The sequence below is a fragment of the Phocoena phocoena genome, chromosome X, assembly GCF_963924675.1.
Source record: "Phocoena phocoena chromosome X, mPhoPho1.1, whole genome shotgun sequence".
Taxonomy (NCBI): Eukaryota; Metazoa; Chordata; class Mammalia; order Artiodactyla; family Phocoenidae; genus Phocoena; species Phocoena phocoena.
The window spans coordinates 8,863,061-8,883,283 of record NC_089240.1 but is presented as its reverse complement, the minus strand read 5'-3'; the positions used below and the strand labels follow the sequence as shown (position 1 = coordinate 8,883,283).

General features: G+C 45.7%; 1 protein-coding gene across 3 annotated transcripts; it reads right to left on the bottom strand.

Annotated features, from left to right (window-relative positions):
* Positions 1-370: 370 nt before the first annotated feature.
* On the bottom strand, positions 371-16,512 carry MSL3 (MSL complex subunit 3). 3 transcript variants are annotated; one of them, XM_065900092.1, is made up of 13 exons: positions 16,373-16,512; positions 15,062-15,144; positions 14,564-14,659; positions 14,129-14,229; positions 13,242-13,327; positions 12,574-12,696; positions 11,615-11,775; positions 10,714-10,872; positions 8,928-9,190; positions 8,151-8,260; positions 4,193-4,292; positions 3,750-3,834; positions 371-1,166 (listed from the first exon to the last, which is right to left on the bottom strand). In XM_065900092.1, the coding sequence occupies exons 1-13, from the start codon at positions 16,472-16,474 to the stop codon at positions 1,067-1,069; spliced, it is 1,569 nt and encodes a 522-aa protein (XP_065756164.1). In that variant the 5' UTR covers positions 16,475-16,512; the 3' UTR covers positions 371-1,066. The 3 variants fall into 3 exon arrangements, with proteins under 3 accessions (XP_065756164.1, XP_065756166.1, XP_065756165.1); XM_065900094.1 differs by lacking the exons at positions 14,564-14,659; positions 16,373-16,512 and having other exon boundaries at positions 395-1,166; positions 15,062-15,322; XM_065900093.1 differs by lacking the exons at positions 13,242-13,327; positions 14,564-14,659; positions 15,062-15,144; positions 16,373-16,512 and having other exon boundaries at positions 1,067-1,166; positions 14,129-14,146.
* Between the last annotated feature and the right edge of the window lie 3,711 nt (positions 16,513-20,223).

Here is a 20,223-nt window from a genome sequence, read left to right as displayed (position 1 = left end):
AGATGCTATGTTCAAGCATCTGTATGGTACTGGTATCTCTCAAACAGAGCTGGAACTTTCTAAAATATCCTGGGGAAAAGGGCAGGCATGTGAGAGACCTAGGTGAGGATTAGAAGGATGACTTCAGAGACCATCAGCTGGTAATGTTGGAATAGGATAAATATGTTGGCCCCAAACCAGCAAGGAGCTATCCCAACTTCCAGTGACCACCTTCTAGTCAGGCGAAATCAAAGAAGGAAAGGAAAACAAAAGTCCTTAATAAAAAAGTCACAAAGGGAAAACAAAATAAAACACAAAAAAGTTATGAATCAAAGTTACCTTGCTGTTTTTCTACAATGAAGAAAGAGGACAAGACCAGAGTGAAAACTCTCTCTTGGTTCTTTCCAACAAGTTGATTTATTTGAGATCACCCAAAATAACATCCTACAGAAAGGGAACATAACATTACACAACCAAGTGTAGCTATAAAATCTCAAACATTCAGGCAATGCTTTATTTAGATCACCAAAAATAAGGTTTTCTAGAAAAGGAACTGTAACAAGCAAATGTATAGCTGCAAATTTTCTTTTGCCATCAATATCAACCCCCTCTAAAATATTCTGGGACTACTTTTTGGTTTCCAAGCAAAACTAATGTTTTGTTGCTCAGCCTTATCACAGGAATGAAAACGGTTTGCAAAACAATTTTGTTTAATGCTAACAAATAACTAAAAAATGTGGTTATTGCTAACAAGTAACTCCATCTACTGAAGCAGCCCAACCTACGCACACTTTCGTAAACAATTCATTGTGAACGCAGCTGCTCTTTGCCCGCCGTCACAGATGACGTACTGTGGCAAGGGTCACATGTTGGAGGCCGTTCAGGTACCTAGGAAGTAATCCTTAACAGAAATAACTACGGTAGGTAAGCAACTCAAACAAATGGGCCCGCCTCTGCCACACACCCCCAAGGCAAGTGTCGCATTCGCTCTGCCTGTAAGGAAGGCCCACCAACTCCCTAGTTCTTTATCGGGAACGGAGAGTGCAAAGCTAGATAGAGAAGCTGTTCTTCCAGAACCATCAAAACCTTAATAAATCGCCCTGGGGTTCTTCGTGCTGTAGTGCGCCTCACAGGCAGCAACATAGGCAGACTCTGGGAAAAAGTCATCATGGTATTCCGCTAAAAACCTGGAAAAAGAAAACAAATAGCCCCTATGATCACCACAACAAAGGCCAAATACCAAGAAGCAAAATTTTAACTTCCAACCACTCTAACATTTCACTCTTTTCTGTATGAGATAGAAAAAAAATAATGAATATAATCTTGATGTCTATATACTGGTTACTTTCATTGCACATATCCAGCTTCGACGTTAATGACTATTTCATTGGAATCCTTTCACTATCAAGTGTACAAACAGAAATAGAACCTAAACTCCACTAGGTGGCAGTCTTGATTATATAATCACTTCTGTGCAAAAAGGCCTCGTGACTATTTCTACATTTTCCTCATTTCTTTATTTACTTATTTATATTTGGCTATGCCAGGTCTTAGTTGAGGCTCGCAGGATCTTTAGTTGTGGCATGCGGTTCCCTGACCAAGGATGGAACCCGGGCCCCCGGCATTGGGAGCATGGAGTCTTAGCCACTTGACCACAGAAGTCCCACATTTTCCTCTTTTAAAAACAAACTAGAGGGGCTTCCCTGGTGGCGCAGTGGTTGAGAGTCCGCCTGCTGATGCAGGGGACACGGGTTCGTGCCCCGGTCCGGGAAGATCCCACGTGCCGCGGAGTGGCTGGCCCTGTGAGCCGTAGCCGCTGGGCCTGTGCGTCCGGAGCCTGTGCTCCACAACGGGAGAGGCCACAACAGTGAGAGGCCCGCGTACCGCAAACAACAACAACAACAACAACAAAAAAAAACTATAAAAAATCAATTATAAACTCAATAAATGTCACCTGAGAAATTCACAGTACTTACATGGCCTAAGTTAAATCAAAACTGAATGGTTTAATTAGTGAAGAGCATTTTGTGGCCCAATTTGCCGTGCCAAAAGGTGCTGCAGTTCCACCAAAATAGGTAAGCAGCACTGACTTATGCCTGACTATGGATGGATGTTAAAATGTAGCCACTCAAGAATCTGCAACACAGAGGTACTACCTTGACTCTGAAGTATCAAATATTTCACCATGAATGGCTAAAACATTCTCACACGGGCCACATTAGCTAGTAAGCTAAGTAATTAGCCCCTTGTTTGTTTCCCCTGACTCTTCCCACCTGTCCAAATTCCTAAAAAGATAAGGATAAACCTCTGCAATACCTTCTTTAGTAAAAACCAAATCAAAATTCATTTGAGAGATAACTCTGTCTTCTTTGAGTGTACCCTTCCTACAGCAATTACTGATCCATTGTTTCTCTCGTTAACGTCTTTGGATACATTTTCAAAACCCATTACAGCTGACCCTTGAACAATGTGTGGGTTAGGGGCGCTGACCCTCTACACAGTTGAAAATCCCTGTATAATTTACAGTTGGGCCCTCCATATCCACTGTTCTTCCAAATTCCTAGACTCAACCAACCACATGGATCATGTAGTACTACATAGTATTTACTATTTTTAAAAATCCGCATATAAGTCGATCTGTGCAGTTCAAACCCATGTTGTTCAAGGGTCAACCGTACTATATTTATTTGTAAATCTTTCTAAGTTACCTTCTAAAACCCTAATTTCTATTTCGTATTGCGCATAACTCAAAATCAGCAGCCTCTCCTATGCTAACTTGCAGCTGTCTCATTTTGGCATTATTTGATTTCAGCTTAACGAAAGGTTGAAGCCAAACAGAGCTGTGGCTTTTTTTGAGGGGGAGGCTGGAGGGGAAGAGAGCGTTTTTGAAACTTGTTTCTAATAAAATGTTATAAAGTCTAATTCCACTTATTGGATACTTTATTCAAAATACCCACACAAATATCTTAAAAAAACTCCAAGACCCATTTCTCTGGCTGGAGTGGTCTCCACTCTGGAAAATCCTACTTGATTAGCTCTTGCAGGTTGGGGACTAAATACAAGGAAAAGGTACCCCCTTAAAGAGAATCAAGAAACAGGTCAGGGTGATGTGATAAGCTGGGTGAGGCAGAGTGACAACCAGCCTTGAACGCCAAGAGGAACTGGTCAATAGACATCTGGGTGGGAGAGTTGGGCCACAGGCATAACGGAGCCTGGGGTCCACAGTCCCAGATGCAGGGGAGGGGAGAGAGCCTCGGGACAAATGATCTGACCCTAATAAAATGACTGGCTCTGCCAGGTGAAGGAAACAATACCTTTCTCCGAACTCACAAACTATCAGCACATTTATCTTAACTCCAAAACAGACACCAAAATCAGACCTGTAAATTTAAGTTAGTTTATATACATGCAACAAAGAAAAGTCACATACTTAGGGTACTCCTGAATAAAATACATAGAATTAAATTATTATCAATCACTTCTTTAGAAAATTAATTTTCTATTCACATGGTTATCCAACTGGATTCTTCTAGTGACACCAAAAAATTTTACCTCCGTACATTGAATACCCTTCACTTAGAAACCAGATAAACTATGAAAAAAATAGCCCCAAACCCCCATGTTACAATTACTGTTAGAACCAACCATACTTGGGTAATACTGCTACCATTTAAAATACCACAGAGCTAGCTTCCACATCTGCTGAAGACAAGTTCAGAAAAGTCATATATAAGGTGGCAGAGTAAGTTTTGACAAACTAATAACAATACCTCAGAAAGAGATCAAAGTGCTTCAGTAAAGCCTTCAGATTCTTCTCAGAAAAGGACATCTTTCCAAGGATTTCTGGAAGTTTCACTGCATTAAAAATAAAAGCAAAACCATTTACAATCAATCGGCAGAATCTGGCGATGAGTAGGACACACTCAGGGATCCTCTGGCGCCCCATGTGTCTTTATTTGAATTGAAATTAACATCTACGTTGCCGAGCAACACCAAAACTCTTACTGAACACAAAAACAGAGTAGTAGTACAAACATTACAAACACAATTTTTATGAAATTTAAGATTCTTTCGGTGTTTTTTTTTGAGATCAACATTTAATGATTTTTCTTAGACGCCAAAATTACCACAAGATGTACATAAGCTTATAAGTGTTAAAATCAAAAAAGAAAATAAAAAGGGCAAGAAGAAAGCAGGGACCAGGATTTCTTACCGAACAATCGCAGCAAGTGTTGCGCCCCATAAATGTAAGAGGGTGGAGGTGGCTGGTCACCTGGCGGGTAACTGTCGGGTACAAGTTTCCAGGAGAGGACCTGGGAAAAGCAGATTGAATGCTTTGTTGTTATATCTTAACACTCCAGTACCAACAGATCTGAACATTTGGAATCCCGGCAGAAACACATACACATTGACATTCTCAGGCCAGCAGAAAGACATCACCCATCAAGTGTCACATTTTCACACCCAAGCTTCCCATCCCTCTGGCACCTCTGGAGCTGCCTCACAGCTGGACCAGAAAATGGGAGGAAACCAAATGTGGAACAAAACAATGACAAGAAACCAATGTGGAGGTTCTGAAGCCATCCCACCTTCCTTGGCAACATGGAGACACTTCTAACCACCTAAAAATTATGACAAATTGTATGACGATGAAAAAAATATGCCACTCGGGCTTCCCTGGTGGCGCAGTGGTGAAGAATCCACCTGCCAATGCAGGGGACACGGGTTCGAGCCCTGGTCCAGGAAGATCCCACATGCCACGGAGCAACTAAGCCCGTGTGCCACAACTACTGAGCCTGTGCTCTAGAGCCCACGAGCCACAACTACTGAGCCCACGTGCCACAACTACTGAAGCCCGCGCGCCTAGAGTCCATGCTCTGCAACAAGAGAAGCCACCACAATGAGAAGCCCATGCACCGCAACGAAGAGTAGCCCCTGCTCGCTGCAACTAGAGAAAGCCCGCGTGCAGCAACGAAGACCCAATGCTGCCAAAAATAAATAAATAAAATAAATTAAAAAAAATATGCCACTATATCAAATAACACAAACTTATAAAAATAAATAAAATGAGGAAGAAAGACTTAAAATTAGATTAGGGAGATATTTTCTAATTTTCAATAGCTACTACCTGTAAATTAGCTCTAACTGTTTTGGTCATTTTGCCCCTTTTCCTTTACTGAAAATTCTGCTGTATTAGACAGTGAAGCAATAAAGTGATCCAAAGATGTTTTGAGTAATGATGTTACCATTGTTTCAAGGTTGTCTAATTTTCTGCTATGTTAGATTCACTTTGGAACCTAATTTCATCCATTGAATCAAGTGAAAATAGATTTCAACCCTGGTAACTGATTTCTTTTCCTTCGCTTTGAATTTCAGAACTGTGGGTGGATTTGGGACTTTTGTTAAAGTAAGAGTTGAATTTCAAAACTCTCTGATGAGCTTCCACAGAAATACTTCAGCAAATTATAGAACGCTTCTCCTGAGTTGCTGTTTTGCTTTTTGAGATCTGTCAAGTTTAATCTGGAAATAGTAGCGTCAAAGGAAACCCTCTACAAGACCAAGCAGAAGGATGCCAAAACGACCCGAGAAAGGCTGATGATGTAGTCAATTTAATCAAATGAAATTGTAGAAGTTAACAAGTACCACCACGGTTCCATAAGACTCCATGCAGAATGTCTGGGCTTCAGCCCTTGCCTCACTGACCCCACCCTTCTGTGCTGTACAAGGTTCAGGGTAGGAGTAAGTTTCAGCACCTTTACACTATCCCCAGCACCTAACCCCGTGGTGCACACAGCTGAAGCTCGGGAACTGTTTTCGACAATGATACTCAAAGTGAACATAGGGGAGTCTGAGATCACTGGAGGCATGAAGTGCACGTGTGCAAAAGCAGCTCATCTGGTTAGTTAGCAAGCCAGTCTACCTCACTCAATTTTGCATCTCAGAGCAGTGAATCATCTCCTATTTATCAAAGATGCATTATGGGGGAAAATAACAGGTTTCTAGTGGAGGATTCTTAACTGGGGTGTGCACGGGAACCACCTGTGATCTCAAGCAGGAATGTGAGTCCAGACCCTCCGCATGTGGTGGGGCAGTGAACGTCATTGGGAGAGTGAGTCTCAGGTGGTCAGGATGCAGAGCCCTGGGGAAAACATACTCCAGTATAGGCACTTACGGAGGGGGAATGCACTAAGGTCTCACGAATCATTGAGAGTCTGCCCAACTCCAACCATTGACTAGAAATTCTTTTTCACTAGAGCTTACAGCTCTACCTATAACCACTAGATGGCGGCCTTGCACCAGTGACCAGATAGGGAATGGCCATGCCTCAATATTCAGATGTCTTCTAGAAGAAACATGATTCCCCATAAATAATAACACTTGCAGGCCCCTCTTGTCTGAAAAATGGAAAATCAGGGACTGCTTGCACTAGGAATTTCCTAAATCTTCCCTCAACATCACTGTAACACAAATTGAGTTTTCTAGCAGGGGTCGGCCAACTTACAGCCCTTGGGCCAAATCCAACCCCCATGTGCTAAGAACGGTTACGTTTTTGTTTTCGTTTTTGTTTTTGCAGTACGCGGGCCTCTCACTGCTGTGGCCTCTCCCGCTGCGGAGCACAGGCTCCGGACGCGCAGGCCCAGCGGCCATGGCCTGCGGGCCCAGCCGCCCCCGCGGCATGTGGGATCCTCCCGGACGGGGGCACGAACCCACGTCCCCTGCATCGGCAGGCGAACTCCCAACCACTGCGCCACCAGGGAAGCCCCACGGTTACGTTTTTAATGGTTTTTTAAAAATCAAATGAATAATACTTCACGACATATGAAAGTCATGAAATTCAATTACTAGCGTGCGTGAATGCATTTTGGAGGGACACTGCACACTCATTCATTTGTGAACTTTCCGTACCGCTTTCACGCTGGTGCACAACCCTGAAGATATTTACAATCTGACCCTGTATAAGAAAAGTTTGCCGACCCCTGTCATCAAATATTCTTTCTAGTAAAGCCATCCTTCCCTATGCACAGAAACAAGAAAAATCCCACTTCCTAGGTGAGATTCACAGAACACCCGAGTGGGCTAAGACACCTCCTGAACTCCTGAAACACTCACTACCTACCACAGTTAACTGGCCTTAAAAATAGTTTTAAATTGAAGTTTTCCCATCCATAAAATGGAACTCTGGTGGTGAGACTATTCTCGAGAACTCGAGGTAATTTAGGTCAAGCGCCTGGCACAATGCGGGCATATAGCATGCCCTCAAAGGGATGATGATAATACTACTGTTGAGGATGGTTTTTTAAAAATATTTATTTATTTCATTTATTTTATTTATTTTTCTCCGCGTTGGGTCTTCGTTGCTGCGCACGGGCTTTCTCTAGTTGCGGCAAGCGGGGGCTGCTCTTCTGTTGCAGTGCGCGGGCTTCTCATTGTGGCTTCTCTTGTTGCAGAGCGTGGGCTCTAGGCACGCAGGCTTCAGTAGTTGCAGCACGCAGGCTCAGTAGTTGTGGCTCACGAGCTCTAGAGCGCAGGCTCAGTAGTTGTGGCGCACGGGCTTAGTGGCTCCGCGGCATGTGGGATCTTCCCGGCCCAGGGCTCGAACCCGTGTCCCCTGCATTGGCAGGTGGATTCTTAACCACTGCGCCACCAGGGAAGTCCCGAGGATGGGTTTCTTATTTTTAAATGATTGAGAAAATGCCCAAAGTGGAATATTTCATAACATGCAAAAATTATCTGATATTCAAATTTCAGCATCCATAAATAAAGTTTCATTGGACCACAGCACACTCATTCATTTACAGAGTGCCTGTGGATGCTTTGGAGGTGGGTAGTCTCAACAGCAACTGTGTGGCCCACAAGGTTTAAAATATTTACTCTCTGGCCTTTTGCAGAAAAGATGTGCTGATAACTGTTCCATAAAATGAAAATCCTCACACTTCAATACTTGTACTTATTTGAAATAAAAGATGAATGTTAAGTGTAGGGCTGGAGTCCTAACCATTGTCTCATTTTAGAAACCACAAATACGTTACAATCATGAACAATTCTGTTACTATCCGCAGCAAGAGTAACATAATGCTTCTTCTAAGAAAACCCAACTTCCTCCTGCAGGATTTAAGAAACCACAGAAGGAAGGACTCACTGGGGATGAACAGCAGGCACTAACTCTTTACCTCATTTATTTCATTAGTTCTTCTGCCTTCAAAGCCAGCAAACACCGCACTCCCTTCCTTGCTAGGGGTCAGAGGAACGGGTGAGGATGATCTGCTATGAACGGGTGTCTCTTCAAAAGGAAAAGATGTCAATTATTCACTTGTAAATCACACAGTTACGGAATTAAAGATTGCTGGAAGACCTTTACAAGCAGCAGAGACGTTATTAATCTTTAACAATAAGACTTCCCTATTAAAGACAGTACCTGGAACATTATTTGGCGGAAAAAAGCAAAGCAAAGGAATCAAGTACTGAGATATGCTATGTGATGAACCTTGAAAACATTATGTTAAGTGAAAGAAGCCGCAGACAGAAGGCCACATATAGTACGATTCTACTGGTATGAACACACGCCCAGCAGAGGCAAATCCATAGGGACAGGAAGTAACTAGCGGTTGCCCAGTACGGCAGATTAGGGCTGAGGGGAGGGGCTGCTACCAGACTTGCGGGCCAGCTCTAACCGGTCAGCGCCAAGGATCCACGCTGCGGAGCTGAAGGCATGGGGAGCTCCCTTCTCCTAGCTATAGCTGAGGGTAGGTTAGGGACAATGCCTCATGAGCCTCAGGCGGGCCGAACTCCCGAGTCAAATTCCCAGAGCTGAGCAGGCGAATCTGGATGTGACCCTGTGCTCGTCCTGTTCTCCCCCAGCACCTCCTGCCGGCTGCAGTCGTTTCAGGAGCACGAAGTGCAACATCGCTCTCCCCGGCGGAGCCTTCCTGCACGGGGAGTGGACCTACTCTTTTCCAGGTGCAGGAACAGCTTGGGCATGCTGGCAGACGCGTCCTGCTGCCGGCGCTTGGGCTGAGGCGAGGCGCTGCTCTCCGACAGCCGGTCGCAATTAGCGGAGTGGCGTGTGGACCGCCTCAGAGACTGCAAGGCTTCCGGCTCGGCTTTGCGCCTTTTGGGGGTGGCTGGCTCGCCTGTGGTTGGCTGACTCTCTGCGGACTGTGGTGTGGATGGATTCAACAAAGGTGGGCTTGGAGAGAGCTCCTCTGGGTTCCTGCAGAAGACACGGGAGAACGTCACACGTGCCTGGCCCACAGAATCTCTGTAAAACCTGGAGGGGTTCTTCAACGTCTTCTTTCACACAGTAAACACACCCTCCACTCCGCTCCAGGAGGCTTAGAAACTTTCACTTCCAGATGTGCCAAAACGAATATTTTCTTCAAAAGTAACTAAACCTATTAAATCATTTTAACCCTTTAAATAATTCCTCAAGGCACACTGGCATTAAAGATTGTGATGCCCTTTTATACTTGTTTTAGATCAGTGGTTCTCAACTGGGAGTGATTCCACTCTGCCAGGGGACACTGACACCTTCTGGAGATAGTTTTGATTGTCACAACTGGGAAAGTGCCATTGGGATCTAATGGGTGGAGCCCAGGGATGCTGCCCAACATCCTACAGTGCACAGGACAGTCCCACCACAAAAGATGATACAGTTCAAAACATCAGTAGAGCCAAGGTTGAGAAACCCTGGTGGAGAGAATAATACCACATTATCTCATCACAGTGCAACTACTGGTAAGATTAGAAACACCACAAACATCGGCCAAATTTTGTGGCAACACACGGTCCACCCCAGACACTGGGAACCTCGAGGTTTGGAGGAGGGCATGGGGACATCAACACAGGTCCCCAGGGAGTCACACAGGCCTCTCAAATGGGGTGGAACCAATGGGGAAGGAAGGCAGGCTGAGAAGAGATGGTCATGAGGCAGACAACCAGGAGACAGGACCCGGGAAGGAAAGGGACGGGGTGGGAGGAAAGGTGGCCGACACATGGCACACCAAGTGGTAGGCTGTCAGTGCCCCTTGGGAGCAGAGGGAGGTGGGAGACAAAGGCAGATGGTAAACAGGCAAGAGATGGATGAGTGGAAATCATGAGAACAGACCACTCTCAGGGAGACAGGCCTCGGGGGAGAGGGGAGTAGCTTACACAGATGTAGGCATAGACTCAGGCTGGGGGACTTTCAACCCCGCCAAAGAAAATATATTTGGAAATGCTTGGTCACTGAGGGAAGAAAGTGGTGACACAGCAGACCGGGAAGGAAACTAACCTTACCTGAAGGGCAAAGGTGGCCAGCCCTTTATGAACGTCCTCATTTAATAACTACCTACAGAAGCAAATGTTCTTTCCATTGTACAGAGGCAAAAGCAAGAGGCTCAGAAGACACCTCCCCAAGCCACACAACCTATACGCGAGGGAGCCAAAATCAAACCCACATCTACCTTTCTCAGGCCGTGCTCTCTCCACCCCACTGTCTTTGGAAAGCACGGGATGGCTACACAAGAGCCAACTTCTCTACACTGAAATCTTCACTTGGTAAAACCTTTTAGAGCCATTTGCAAGTGAATTACGACTTAGCTTACCCAGGAAAAAAGAAAACCACCAGTATGGGCGCTTTGCAATTTACTCCCTCCTCCAAACGTGTTGGCCCCATAGCATCCAATGGAAATCTTCAAAAACAGATTTAGCTATTTCATTGATGATATCTGATGGTTGAACTGCAAGTTAACTCACCTATTAGTGTTTGTGGTACTTTCCTTAATCGGAAGAAAAAATTTGGACGAAGTCACCTTTTTATACTGAACTTGTTCATATGGATAAAGCAAAACCAATGGGAGAGTGTAATCAAAGGTTATTCTTAATCCATCCACCATCTCCTTACAAAGGTCAACGCTGCGAGGATTAAAGAGATTAGAGATGCAATAAAAGAACTTTCCAAAATGTCACAATGAAATTGCACATTTTAAGAAGGAAGAGTTTTAAATGCTATATACTATACCTATGTGTGTAAAAAATAAAGTTAGCCTGTAGACGCTAATAATAAAGAATTAAATGGGAACACAGATCTACAATAGAAAGTGCAGTAAGTAATTTTACCTTACCACACTGAACACAAATGAATATGCCCAGTGCCACACAAGGAGCCCAAGCAGTCTGTGCTGCAGAAGGGGGCCGTCCTGACGAACTAACACACCTGTTTAAAGGTAAACAATCTACGTGTCTGATTCCACTCCTGCTGGCTCATGTGCCCAAGGCAAGCTATGAGGACAATTACTCAGACTAGGATAAAGACCTGTTTGTAAACAAGCCTCGATAAAATTCTTATCCCCCATTCTGGTTCTTCTCAAGGAAGAAAAAGAGTTATCTCCCTAAATTACATCATTGAAAAAAACTCCAGGTGTTGAGGCAGTGCATATACTCAATGGATCCACACCACATACCTAAGGAGTTACTGAACATTCCGAAAAAGGGACAATATTTTGAAATTAAACTGGTTATTACGTGAATCATCAAGTGCTATAGTAAATGAATTCATAATAACTGAAACAGAGACATGTTACTTGTTCTAAATGGAAGTCACTTCTCTAATACCCGAAGCGAACCATGAAACGCCAACCATCCCTCCCCTACTTACTTCTTTTCTGCTGGGATATAATGCACATTCATGTTGGCATGTGGTATAGCGTGATGGTGGCGAGGCCTCTCATTGGCTGAAAAGGCTGCATTGATAGCAAAATGCTTCACGTATGATTCCAAAATAGTTATGATGTTGGTCTGGCACGGAAGTTTCACTAACTGTTAACAAAAATATAAACATCTGATGTATACATCCCATTGTATAAACCATATATTCCAAGAAACAGTGGTCTTGTCTACATCATTTTTTTTTTTTTTTTTTTTTGCGGTACGCGGGCCTCTCACTGCTGTGGCCTCTCCCGTTGCGGAGCACAGGCTCCGGACACGCAGGCTCAGCGGCCATGGCTCACGGGCCCAGCCACTCCACGGCATGTGGGATCCTCCCGGACCAGGGCACGACCCCGTGTCCTCTGCATCGGCAGGCGGACTCTCAACCACTGCGCCACCAGGGAAGCCCTCTACATCATCTTTGAAGCTCAAAAATAAAGCCAATTGTGTTTGAAGATAATTTTTTAAGCAAATGTGCTTTGAAGCTCTTTGACGTTTTTCTTCTACTGATCATATCCCCATGTAGATTACAGTAATAATTTTTAAAATAAATGCAAGCAGTGATTCTCAGCTTAGTGATCCATTAGAACCACCTGCGGAGCCTCTAAGTTATCCTCAGCTGCCACCCCCAACACCAAGAATCAATTTCACCTTGACCTCTTGGTTGAAGCCCAGGCATCAGGACTTTGCGAAGCTCCCTAGAAGATTCTAATGGGCAGCCAGGGCTGGAAAAGACTGCATACTTTCATCAGCAGAACAGTACTGTCAGAGAAGTTTAAAACCCGACTCAGTACAAAACTTAAAATATGAATTTCATTCCTCCAAGGTTCTCAACTTTTTAAGATTGCAAAATACAGCTAAATGAAAGCTCTATTACAGATCCATGTTTTATATGTTATCCCTGTATACCCGTTTCCTCCTGTTGATATAGTAACAATCGTCCTCAAGCTTCTTCTTCAGAACTTCAGGGATTTCTATAGTTATTGTTCTTTCTTCCATTTCCTTTTTTGCATGCAGCTCTGATTCTTCCTTCTGCAATATCACAATTCCATTTTTAGCTACCTAAAACAGAGAGTCTATATCCAAAGAAGGACTAACATAAGGACAGCCTACAATGAAACAAACCCAGTTAATCTTCGACATTTACACCAGTAATGATGCCAAGTGTTCTAATGAAAAGTATATTAAAAGCCAAAAGTTAACTTGTTTTAGGCCACTAACCACACTGCAAATGATTATTTTGCTTCTTCCCAACTTAACTTTACCAGTGGGATTCATGTTAACTTTGTAGACAGGCAAACAGAATATGCCAAACTCTGATACTTAATCGGCATTATAAAAAGTTCACACTTTCACTGGAAAGAAAGAGGTAACTATGATTTGTGAAAACCCTTTATGGGTATGAAGAGCCATGGAGAGGTTCTTACAGTAACTATAAGTAAGGGTTAAGGGCTATTTTCCCTTATATATGAAGTACAATTTTACAATATTTGGTTAAAAAAAACATTTCATAACTAGAAATTTACCACTAAAATATATGCCAAAGACAAAGAGTTTTTACAATAAAAACTTTATACCACTTCAGTCTTTTCTTCAATATCACTTTCTTCACTTATTTCTTCATCCTTTTCTTCACTACTGTCATCAGAGGAACTGCTTATTGCTAGGTAAAACAAAAAACACCAGGCAAACCTGCATTATACACTTCCCTAACCCTTATGTTTACAATTCTTTAAGGTGGCATGCATGTCCTACTGCTGGTAATAATAAACTACTATCCTGCATAAATTTTTTTGTTTGTTTGTTTGTTTTTCGTTTTTTGTGGTACGCGGGCCTCTCACTGTTGTGGCCTCTCCCGTTGTGGAGCCCAGGCTCCGGACGCGCAGACTCAGCGGCCATGGCTCACGGGCCCAGCCGATCCGCGGCATGTGGGATCTTCCCGGACCGGGGCACGAACCCGTGTCCCCTGCGTCGGCAGGTGGACTCTCAACCATTTATGCATGGAAGCCCTATCCTGCATAAATTTTAAACGCTGAACACAATTACTGTACCTTTCAGAATAGAAATTTATTTTGAAAAAATATAACACCAATTTCAAGGGAATGCAAAAACCACACAGGTAAATGATCTGCAAGTGTTCAGTCACCTAGGATCCTATGGTTCCCTGGCGCATTCATAAGTGGAGCAATGTACCAAGAAGAAAACATGAGAATGCACCTCTGAGGGGTCCATATAAAGACACTGGCTGAGAAGGCAGTGGTCATGTGCAAGACTGATGAAGTCTAATTAGAAACTTATTGACTGCTACTTTAATTGTTACCAACAAAAGGGGCAGATGTTTTATGTAATGAGCTTAAAATGTTTCCCTGTCTGTAATTCGAATGAATCTTCCCCTTCAATCCTGCGGTATAAAAGAACTAGGTAAAACTCCTTTTAACCAGAGAAAATGAGTCAAGCCACTCACAGTTTTCAACATTTTCATCTTTTTCTTCAGCAGGGAGGCTTTTTAAGACAGAGTCCACACCAGGCAACCTGCAGCGCTTCCTCTTTCTTCCTGTGCTTCTCCTGAAACAAACACAACTGAAATGCTGACGATGACTGATATTGGTCTTGAGGAAAAAACCAAAACACAATAACAGTAATTCTTAAGTACCTAAGATATAATTAAACTTTAAAACAGAACTGGTAATCTCCACTTCAGAATACTACACAATAACTTCTCTGAAAGCACAGCAGTTATTTCGAATACAATAGAAACACTATTCGCTAACACACTTTAAAAATGTAAAATTACTTAAGAAACCATGTTTACCAGATTTAAAAACTTTTATTCCATAAAAATTCTAAACACTAAAAGAAAACACACTGAGTAACATTTATAGGCTCTTTGTATTCTTACAGGCGAGCTACAGCTTTCCTTGCCAATTTACGCTGTAATCTCCGATTTTCATCGGTGTCACGAAGGACATGATCTTCAGCTGCCCATCTATCCCAGCTAATCAAACAAAAAAGGAAAAGAATGTAAAATTCATTATTTTAGTTTGCTATGAAACAAATGTTAAAAGCACCTCACAGGAACAGATGTGTCTCAGAATTACGTACATTTTAGAAAACTATTTAAATATTTTAAAATCACAAAAAAGATGTAAATAAACTGAAAACGGAACTCATTCAGACACAGAAGCAACTGGGGTTTCCAAAATTACCCATAGAGAATCCAAATATAATCGACTTAGAAATAATCATTCTTCAGAGTAGGCAAGGTTTGATTTTTTTAAAAAAGCAAAAACAGGAAATGAAACTTTCCTAGGAGTGTCTCTAGAACTTAACAAAGAAGTTTGCAATGTTCCTGTGCAGAGGTGATCAATTTTCAGGCCGGTTTAACAAGTACACTCACCTTCTGTTCCAACCATTAAAATGGATCAGATATTCTGGGATCTTTCTGCCTTTTTCGTCTTTCCCAACAATAACATCGACAATCTGAAACCAGGAAATATCGTCCACAAACGATAGAGCATAGAGAATATTAGAAGCTGAATCAGAAAAACTAAATCATAGACCTTTTCGTAAAAGAAAAGAAAGCATTCTCTCCTTTTTTAGACAGAGAGCTGGACTGAAACATTTTTCCTTTCAATTCCATTTTTTTTCCTGAGTGGATGCCTCAAAATAGGAAGCATCCCTCCAACCACCCCGATTGGTCTCTGAGTGTGAGAACGGGTGCAGCTTCCGAAACCACTGGCCGGCCGAACTGTCACTAACTAAAAAGGGTCCAGGCTAGACAAGCGAGCTGCAGCCGAGAGACCTTTGGGAGTTGTAGTCTCCTGGGCTCCGCTGCGTCCAGGTCCAGTTCGGCTCGCAGCTTAACGCCATCCCTCCCAACGGTGTCCCCTGGAAAACGCCTGGGGCAAATGATGGGGCGTGTCACACCCTTGGGGAGACTCAAGGCGGGGAGGGAGGAAGCACAGCAAACAGAAAACTGAGACGGGGGCAGCGGGGGTAAAGTCCGAAAGTAAAATGTAGAGCCCGGAAGGCTTGGGCAATCCCCCAAAGGGCAGCACCTCCCAGACACACCTGGGGGCCGGGGCTAGCCCCCAACTCCCGGAGTGCGAGGCCAACTCCCTCTGGCCGTTCAGACCTTAGTTGCTGCAGATGTGGCTCAACGACCCCCGAGCCCCGGAGACTTAGGCGGACAGGCACGGGGCGCGACACGGATATTGAAAACCTAAATGCTGCAAGACCCCGAAGGACTATGACAGCCGGGCAACCTTGCCCTCGGGGTGGGGATCGCGGGCTACGGGAGGGGGCGAGCCTAGACACGACTGGGAGCCCACGCGGCACTAGATCGCACAGAATGAGGGGCTAAACGCAAGGCAGAAGCTGTGTGCCAGCGACCTCCTGGACAGGCGGACCCCGCTGCCAGCTCCCCGGCCTAAGACTTCGCACACCGTATTCCGAGGGCGCCAGTACACCCCAGGCACCGGACGGAAGCGGAAGCGGAAGCGCCCGGGCCCAGACTCCCCAGCGCGGTGTTCTGAGAGCGCCCCCTGTCGCCCGTGTGGCGCCGCGCAGGCCGAGGAGCCGCGAGCAGGGAGCACCCGGGCCCCGCCACTTCCCCCGCTCCGCGGCGCCGTCCACACCCGCATCCGCATTCGCCTCCCATCCCGGGGTTCCCGTCCCGCGCCTCCTCCCTGTCCCTCCGCGGCGGCACCTTGGCATCGTACAGCACTCGCGCCTTGGTGGGGTCAGGCTCGAAGCACAGCACTTTCTCCCCTGAGTGGAATTTAAATTTCATGCCCTCGCTCGCGCTCATTTGCTCATCGTGGCGGAGGGCGAGGCTCCGGGGCGGGAGGAGCGCGCGCGGTGGGGGAGGGGAGTGGGGGCGGGGAGGTGGCGCGCTTCTGCTGGGATGGTGGGGAAGGAGCGGGGACTGGCGGAGGCTGCGACCGGCCCGCCCTCGGCTCCGCCTCTGCCCGCCTCGCGCCACTGCCGGACCTCGGAGCAGCCGGGCGCGCGCGCTCCCGATCGAGCGCGCCCCTGCGAGTCCCCGCCGGGCTGCGAGTGGGGAGCCCGCGGCCCAGGTCCGCCCGCAGAGCGGTCGGCCCCTCGCGCCCTCCTGGGAAAGGCGGCCGAAGCGGGGCCCACGGGGTATTCGCGCCGGACACCCGCTCTCCGGTCCGGGGACGGGAGACGCTAGGAGAGAGCCCGTCTGGGGTGGGCACTGGCTGTGGGGAAGCCGGCCGGCGGCTGCCTTCCGGGGAGCTCCCTGGCCGCGCCGCATCCTCCACCTAAGCAGAGCGCGGTGGCCACGCGGGGAGGACGTCGGGCTGGGGTCGGGTCTAGATGGGCAGTGGCCTTGGGCGGGGGGCGAAGGGTGGTGGAAGAGTGAATAAAGCACTGGGACATATCGGGGCCAGGACAAGCAGGTGGCAGGCCTGGAGGCTCCCAGTGAGAGCGGGTGAGCCGTGGGCGGCGAGGCTGATGGGTCCTTACCAGGTCGTTCCATGGTTTTCCAACCCCCAGAACTCGCAGAGATGCTCCCTCAAGGTCTGTCTTCTCCAATACTGTACACCGAAAACTCCCTACAGGTGAGAGGTGTTGTACTAGCAGGTACCTGAGGGGATGCTCAGGACGAATGACAAATGCTGGGAGACGCTTCTTGAAGGGCAAACCTCTACAGACAGGAAAGATGGTGCTGGGTTTGTTTTCTTTTGAGGAATGGAAAGTCTTTAGGCAATGTAGTTGCTGAATTAAGCCCCAACTGGAGACCAGCTTTGAGGCTCTGGGGTGGTAGTGAATTGCCAGTCCTCCACACTCTGGGCTCTGTTCTTCACTCCAGAAATTTGCACTTGCCTCCGCCTTCACTGGGTTCCTGGTACACATACATCCTTCAGACTTCACTTTGGACACAGCCAAGAGAAAACCCCTCAGGCTTCCCTAGATGATGATACACCCCTCTGGGATTTCCCCCACCCCACCAGCCCTCTATTTATCTATTTCTTGCATTTACTACTCTGCAGTAGGAGGGCTGTTCATTTGCAAAATGTCCTCTTTAAGATGCTCAGCTCCTTGAAGCTTGGGAAGGCAGGGCTGGAGGGAGTCTCATCCAGTTCGTCATTGCACACTCTTAGCATACAGTGAAGATTGATTGGATAGATTATGGATTTATGAAATAGAATCCACAAAACTCAGAGATCAATTGAATGTGAAGGTGGAAAGTGAAGGAGGAATCTTGGAAGACTTCCAGATTTTCTGGCATAACCAGTTGGGTGAGTGCTAGGTCCATTGGCCAGAATAAGGGCTATCAGAGGAGGGACAGATTGGGGGAAGCCACAGAAGACCTGTGTCTGGGATACAGTGGAGAAGCCAGAACTAGAGTCATGATTCCTCTTCAGGTTGTGGTTTATCAGGGACGAGATTTTGACGATGGTGTTCCCCGTAAATGGCAGGGGGAGCTCTGGGGCACAAGCAATTGCATGTCATGGTTAAGCCATAACTCAAGGATTAATGTTTTTATTTTTCTTGCTGGTGAATGGAGATTTCCTCTCCAGATTCTAGGCTTTCACAGCAAAACTTTGGCTGCTTTCTTTTATTTCTCTCCATTTCTACCCCTTATGTCCTTGAGCAATGTCTTTTTCCCCGTCCCCCTAAAAAGTCCAAGAATGCAAAAGCCTTCAGTATCCTAAAAGCTACGAATCCCGCCAATGGGAACACCCGTTGCAGCCCTCATCCAGATTAGGACCCACCAGAGAGGTCTCCGTGTCTAATGCGGGTAGAGCATCTTTTCCTCTTGTGGGTAAAGGTAAAGAACATGGTGGGCTCTGGGATCCAGTCCCATACTTGTCACTTCCTAGTTCATGTGTAACCTTGGACAAGTGATTAGCCTCTCTGTGATGCAGTTTTCTTACATTTAAAGTGAAGATAATAGTGGCTTCTACCTCAGTGTTGTTTTAGGAATAAATCAGTCTATTTAGTGTATATGCCTTCGTGTAGTACTTGGCATAAGTGCTGGGTAAGGGCTTGCTATTAACATTAGGCATTTCTTGACCATTTCTCCTTGTCCCCGATTCATTCAACAAATATTTATTGAGCCTCCTGTGTGCTGGATGCTAGACACATAAAGTAGGATACAGATATTACCCCTGGCATCAAAGAGGACACATTTCAGGAGGGGCAGAGCATGCAAGCAAGTGCAAGCCTCATGAGTGCTCTGATAAAGCTGGCCCGGAAGAGAACAGACACAAGTGCTTACATCTCCCTAGGAGGAGGGAGAGTGTCAGAAAAAGCTCCCGAGTGGAAGTGCTCTTGTTAAACAAACTGAAGATATTAAACATTTTAAGAGTTTATTTGAGCAGAAATCTATTGGAATCTGGCAGCACCCAACCAGATGTGGTTAGGAGTGCCACATTGTGAGTAGCTCAGGGAGAGGCTTTCACAGAGAAAAGGCAGATGTGAGGCAAGTGTTGATTGGCTACAGCATAAAGACCAGTTGGCTGTTTGTGATTGGTTGTCCTTAGCATTTTGATTTCATAACCTTGAGAAACTTACAGGCTTAGATTTTGGTTTGCTTACCTAGGCTGCCAAGGCATTAGAGCCACCTCGGTCTAATGGCCTCTTTGTTTAATTAATTAGACTGTTATCCGCCCCCCCCCTTTTTTTTTTTCCGATACGCGGGCCTCTCACTGCTGTGGCTTCTTCCGTTGCGGAGCACAGGCTCCGGACGCGCAGGCTCAGCGGCCATGGCTCACGGGCCCAGCTGCTCCGCGGCATGTGGGATCTTCCCGGACCGGGGCACGAACCCAGGTCCCCTGCATCGGCAGGCGGACTCCCAACCACTGCGCCACCACGGAAGCCCTTGTTCTCTTTTGGTCATCCTCTCATATGGGAGAGATTGAACAAAACTTTGGTATTAGAGCCACTCTTGGTCACCAAAAGAGTAAAATTGTTCTTGTCTCATTGTGAAACTCACATAGGTTTTGATGTCAGATCCGTGGAAGAATTGTTTTTGCTGTTTATCTCGTTATTCATCTTGTTTCTGTTTCTCTAAGTGCAGTGAGACCATCTGATGTACTGCTGATGGCTGTGACCATGCATTTAAGACCATTGAGAGAACATAGCACACCAGGGGCTCTACAGTGAGGACTATTAGGAAGATAATACAGAGAGACTGAAGTATCCTCCTTAACCAGGGCCCCATGGATCAAACCAGTTGGTATCAAATCAGTCAAAGAATGTACATGAAGGGGCATCAGCCCGTTTTAGACAAGTGGCTTGTTTGTTAACTTCCTATTTGCTACAATACCAGAGGTGTTGAACCGGATACAGCAGAAGTATTTGCTGTGGTACAGACTCCTCCTTGATAAGCCAACAAGTAATCTGAAGCACTTCTTTTATCTAAACCACCTTAGCAAGAAAGTCTCAGGACTTCTGTTGTATAGTTATGGACTTAGCAGCAGATGTAGCGATAGTGGTCAGAGTTAAGGAGCATTGTCTTTCCATGCGTTAACAGACAGAAAACACAAGTAGCAAGAAAGCAAAAGGAATAAAGATTTCATATTGGGG

Coding starts and splice junctions, on each gene's coding strand:
- MSL3 (XM_065900092.1), bottom strand. CDS start 16,474: ATGAGCGCGAGCGAGGGCATGAAATTTAAATTCCACTCAGGGGAGAAA. Junction 14,660..15,061: donor TTTAATGGTTGGAACAGAAG/GTGAGTGTACTT, acceptor TTGTTTGATTAG/CTGGGATAGATGGGCAGCTG. Junction 14,230..14,563: donor AGGAAAGCTGTAGCTCGCCT/GTAAGAATACAA, acceptor TGTTTGTTTCAG/GAGAAGCACAGGAAGAAAGA.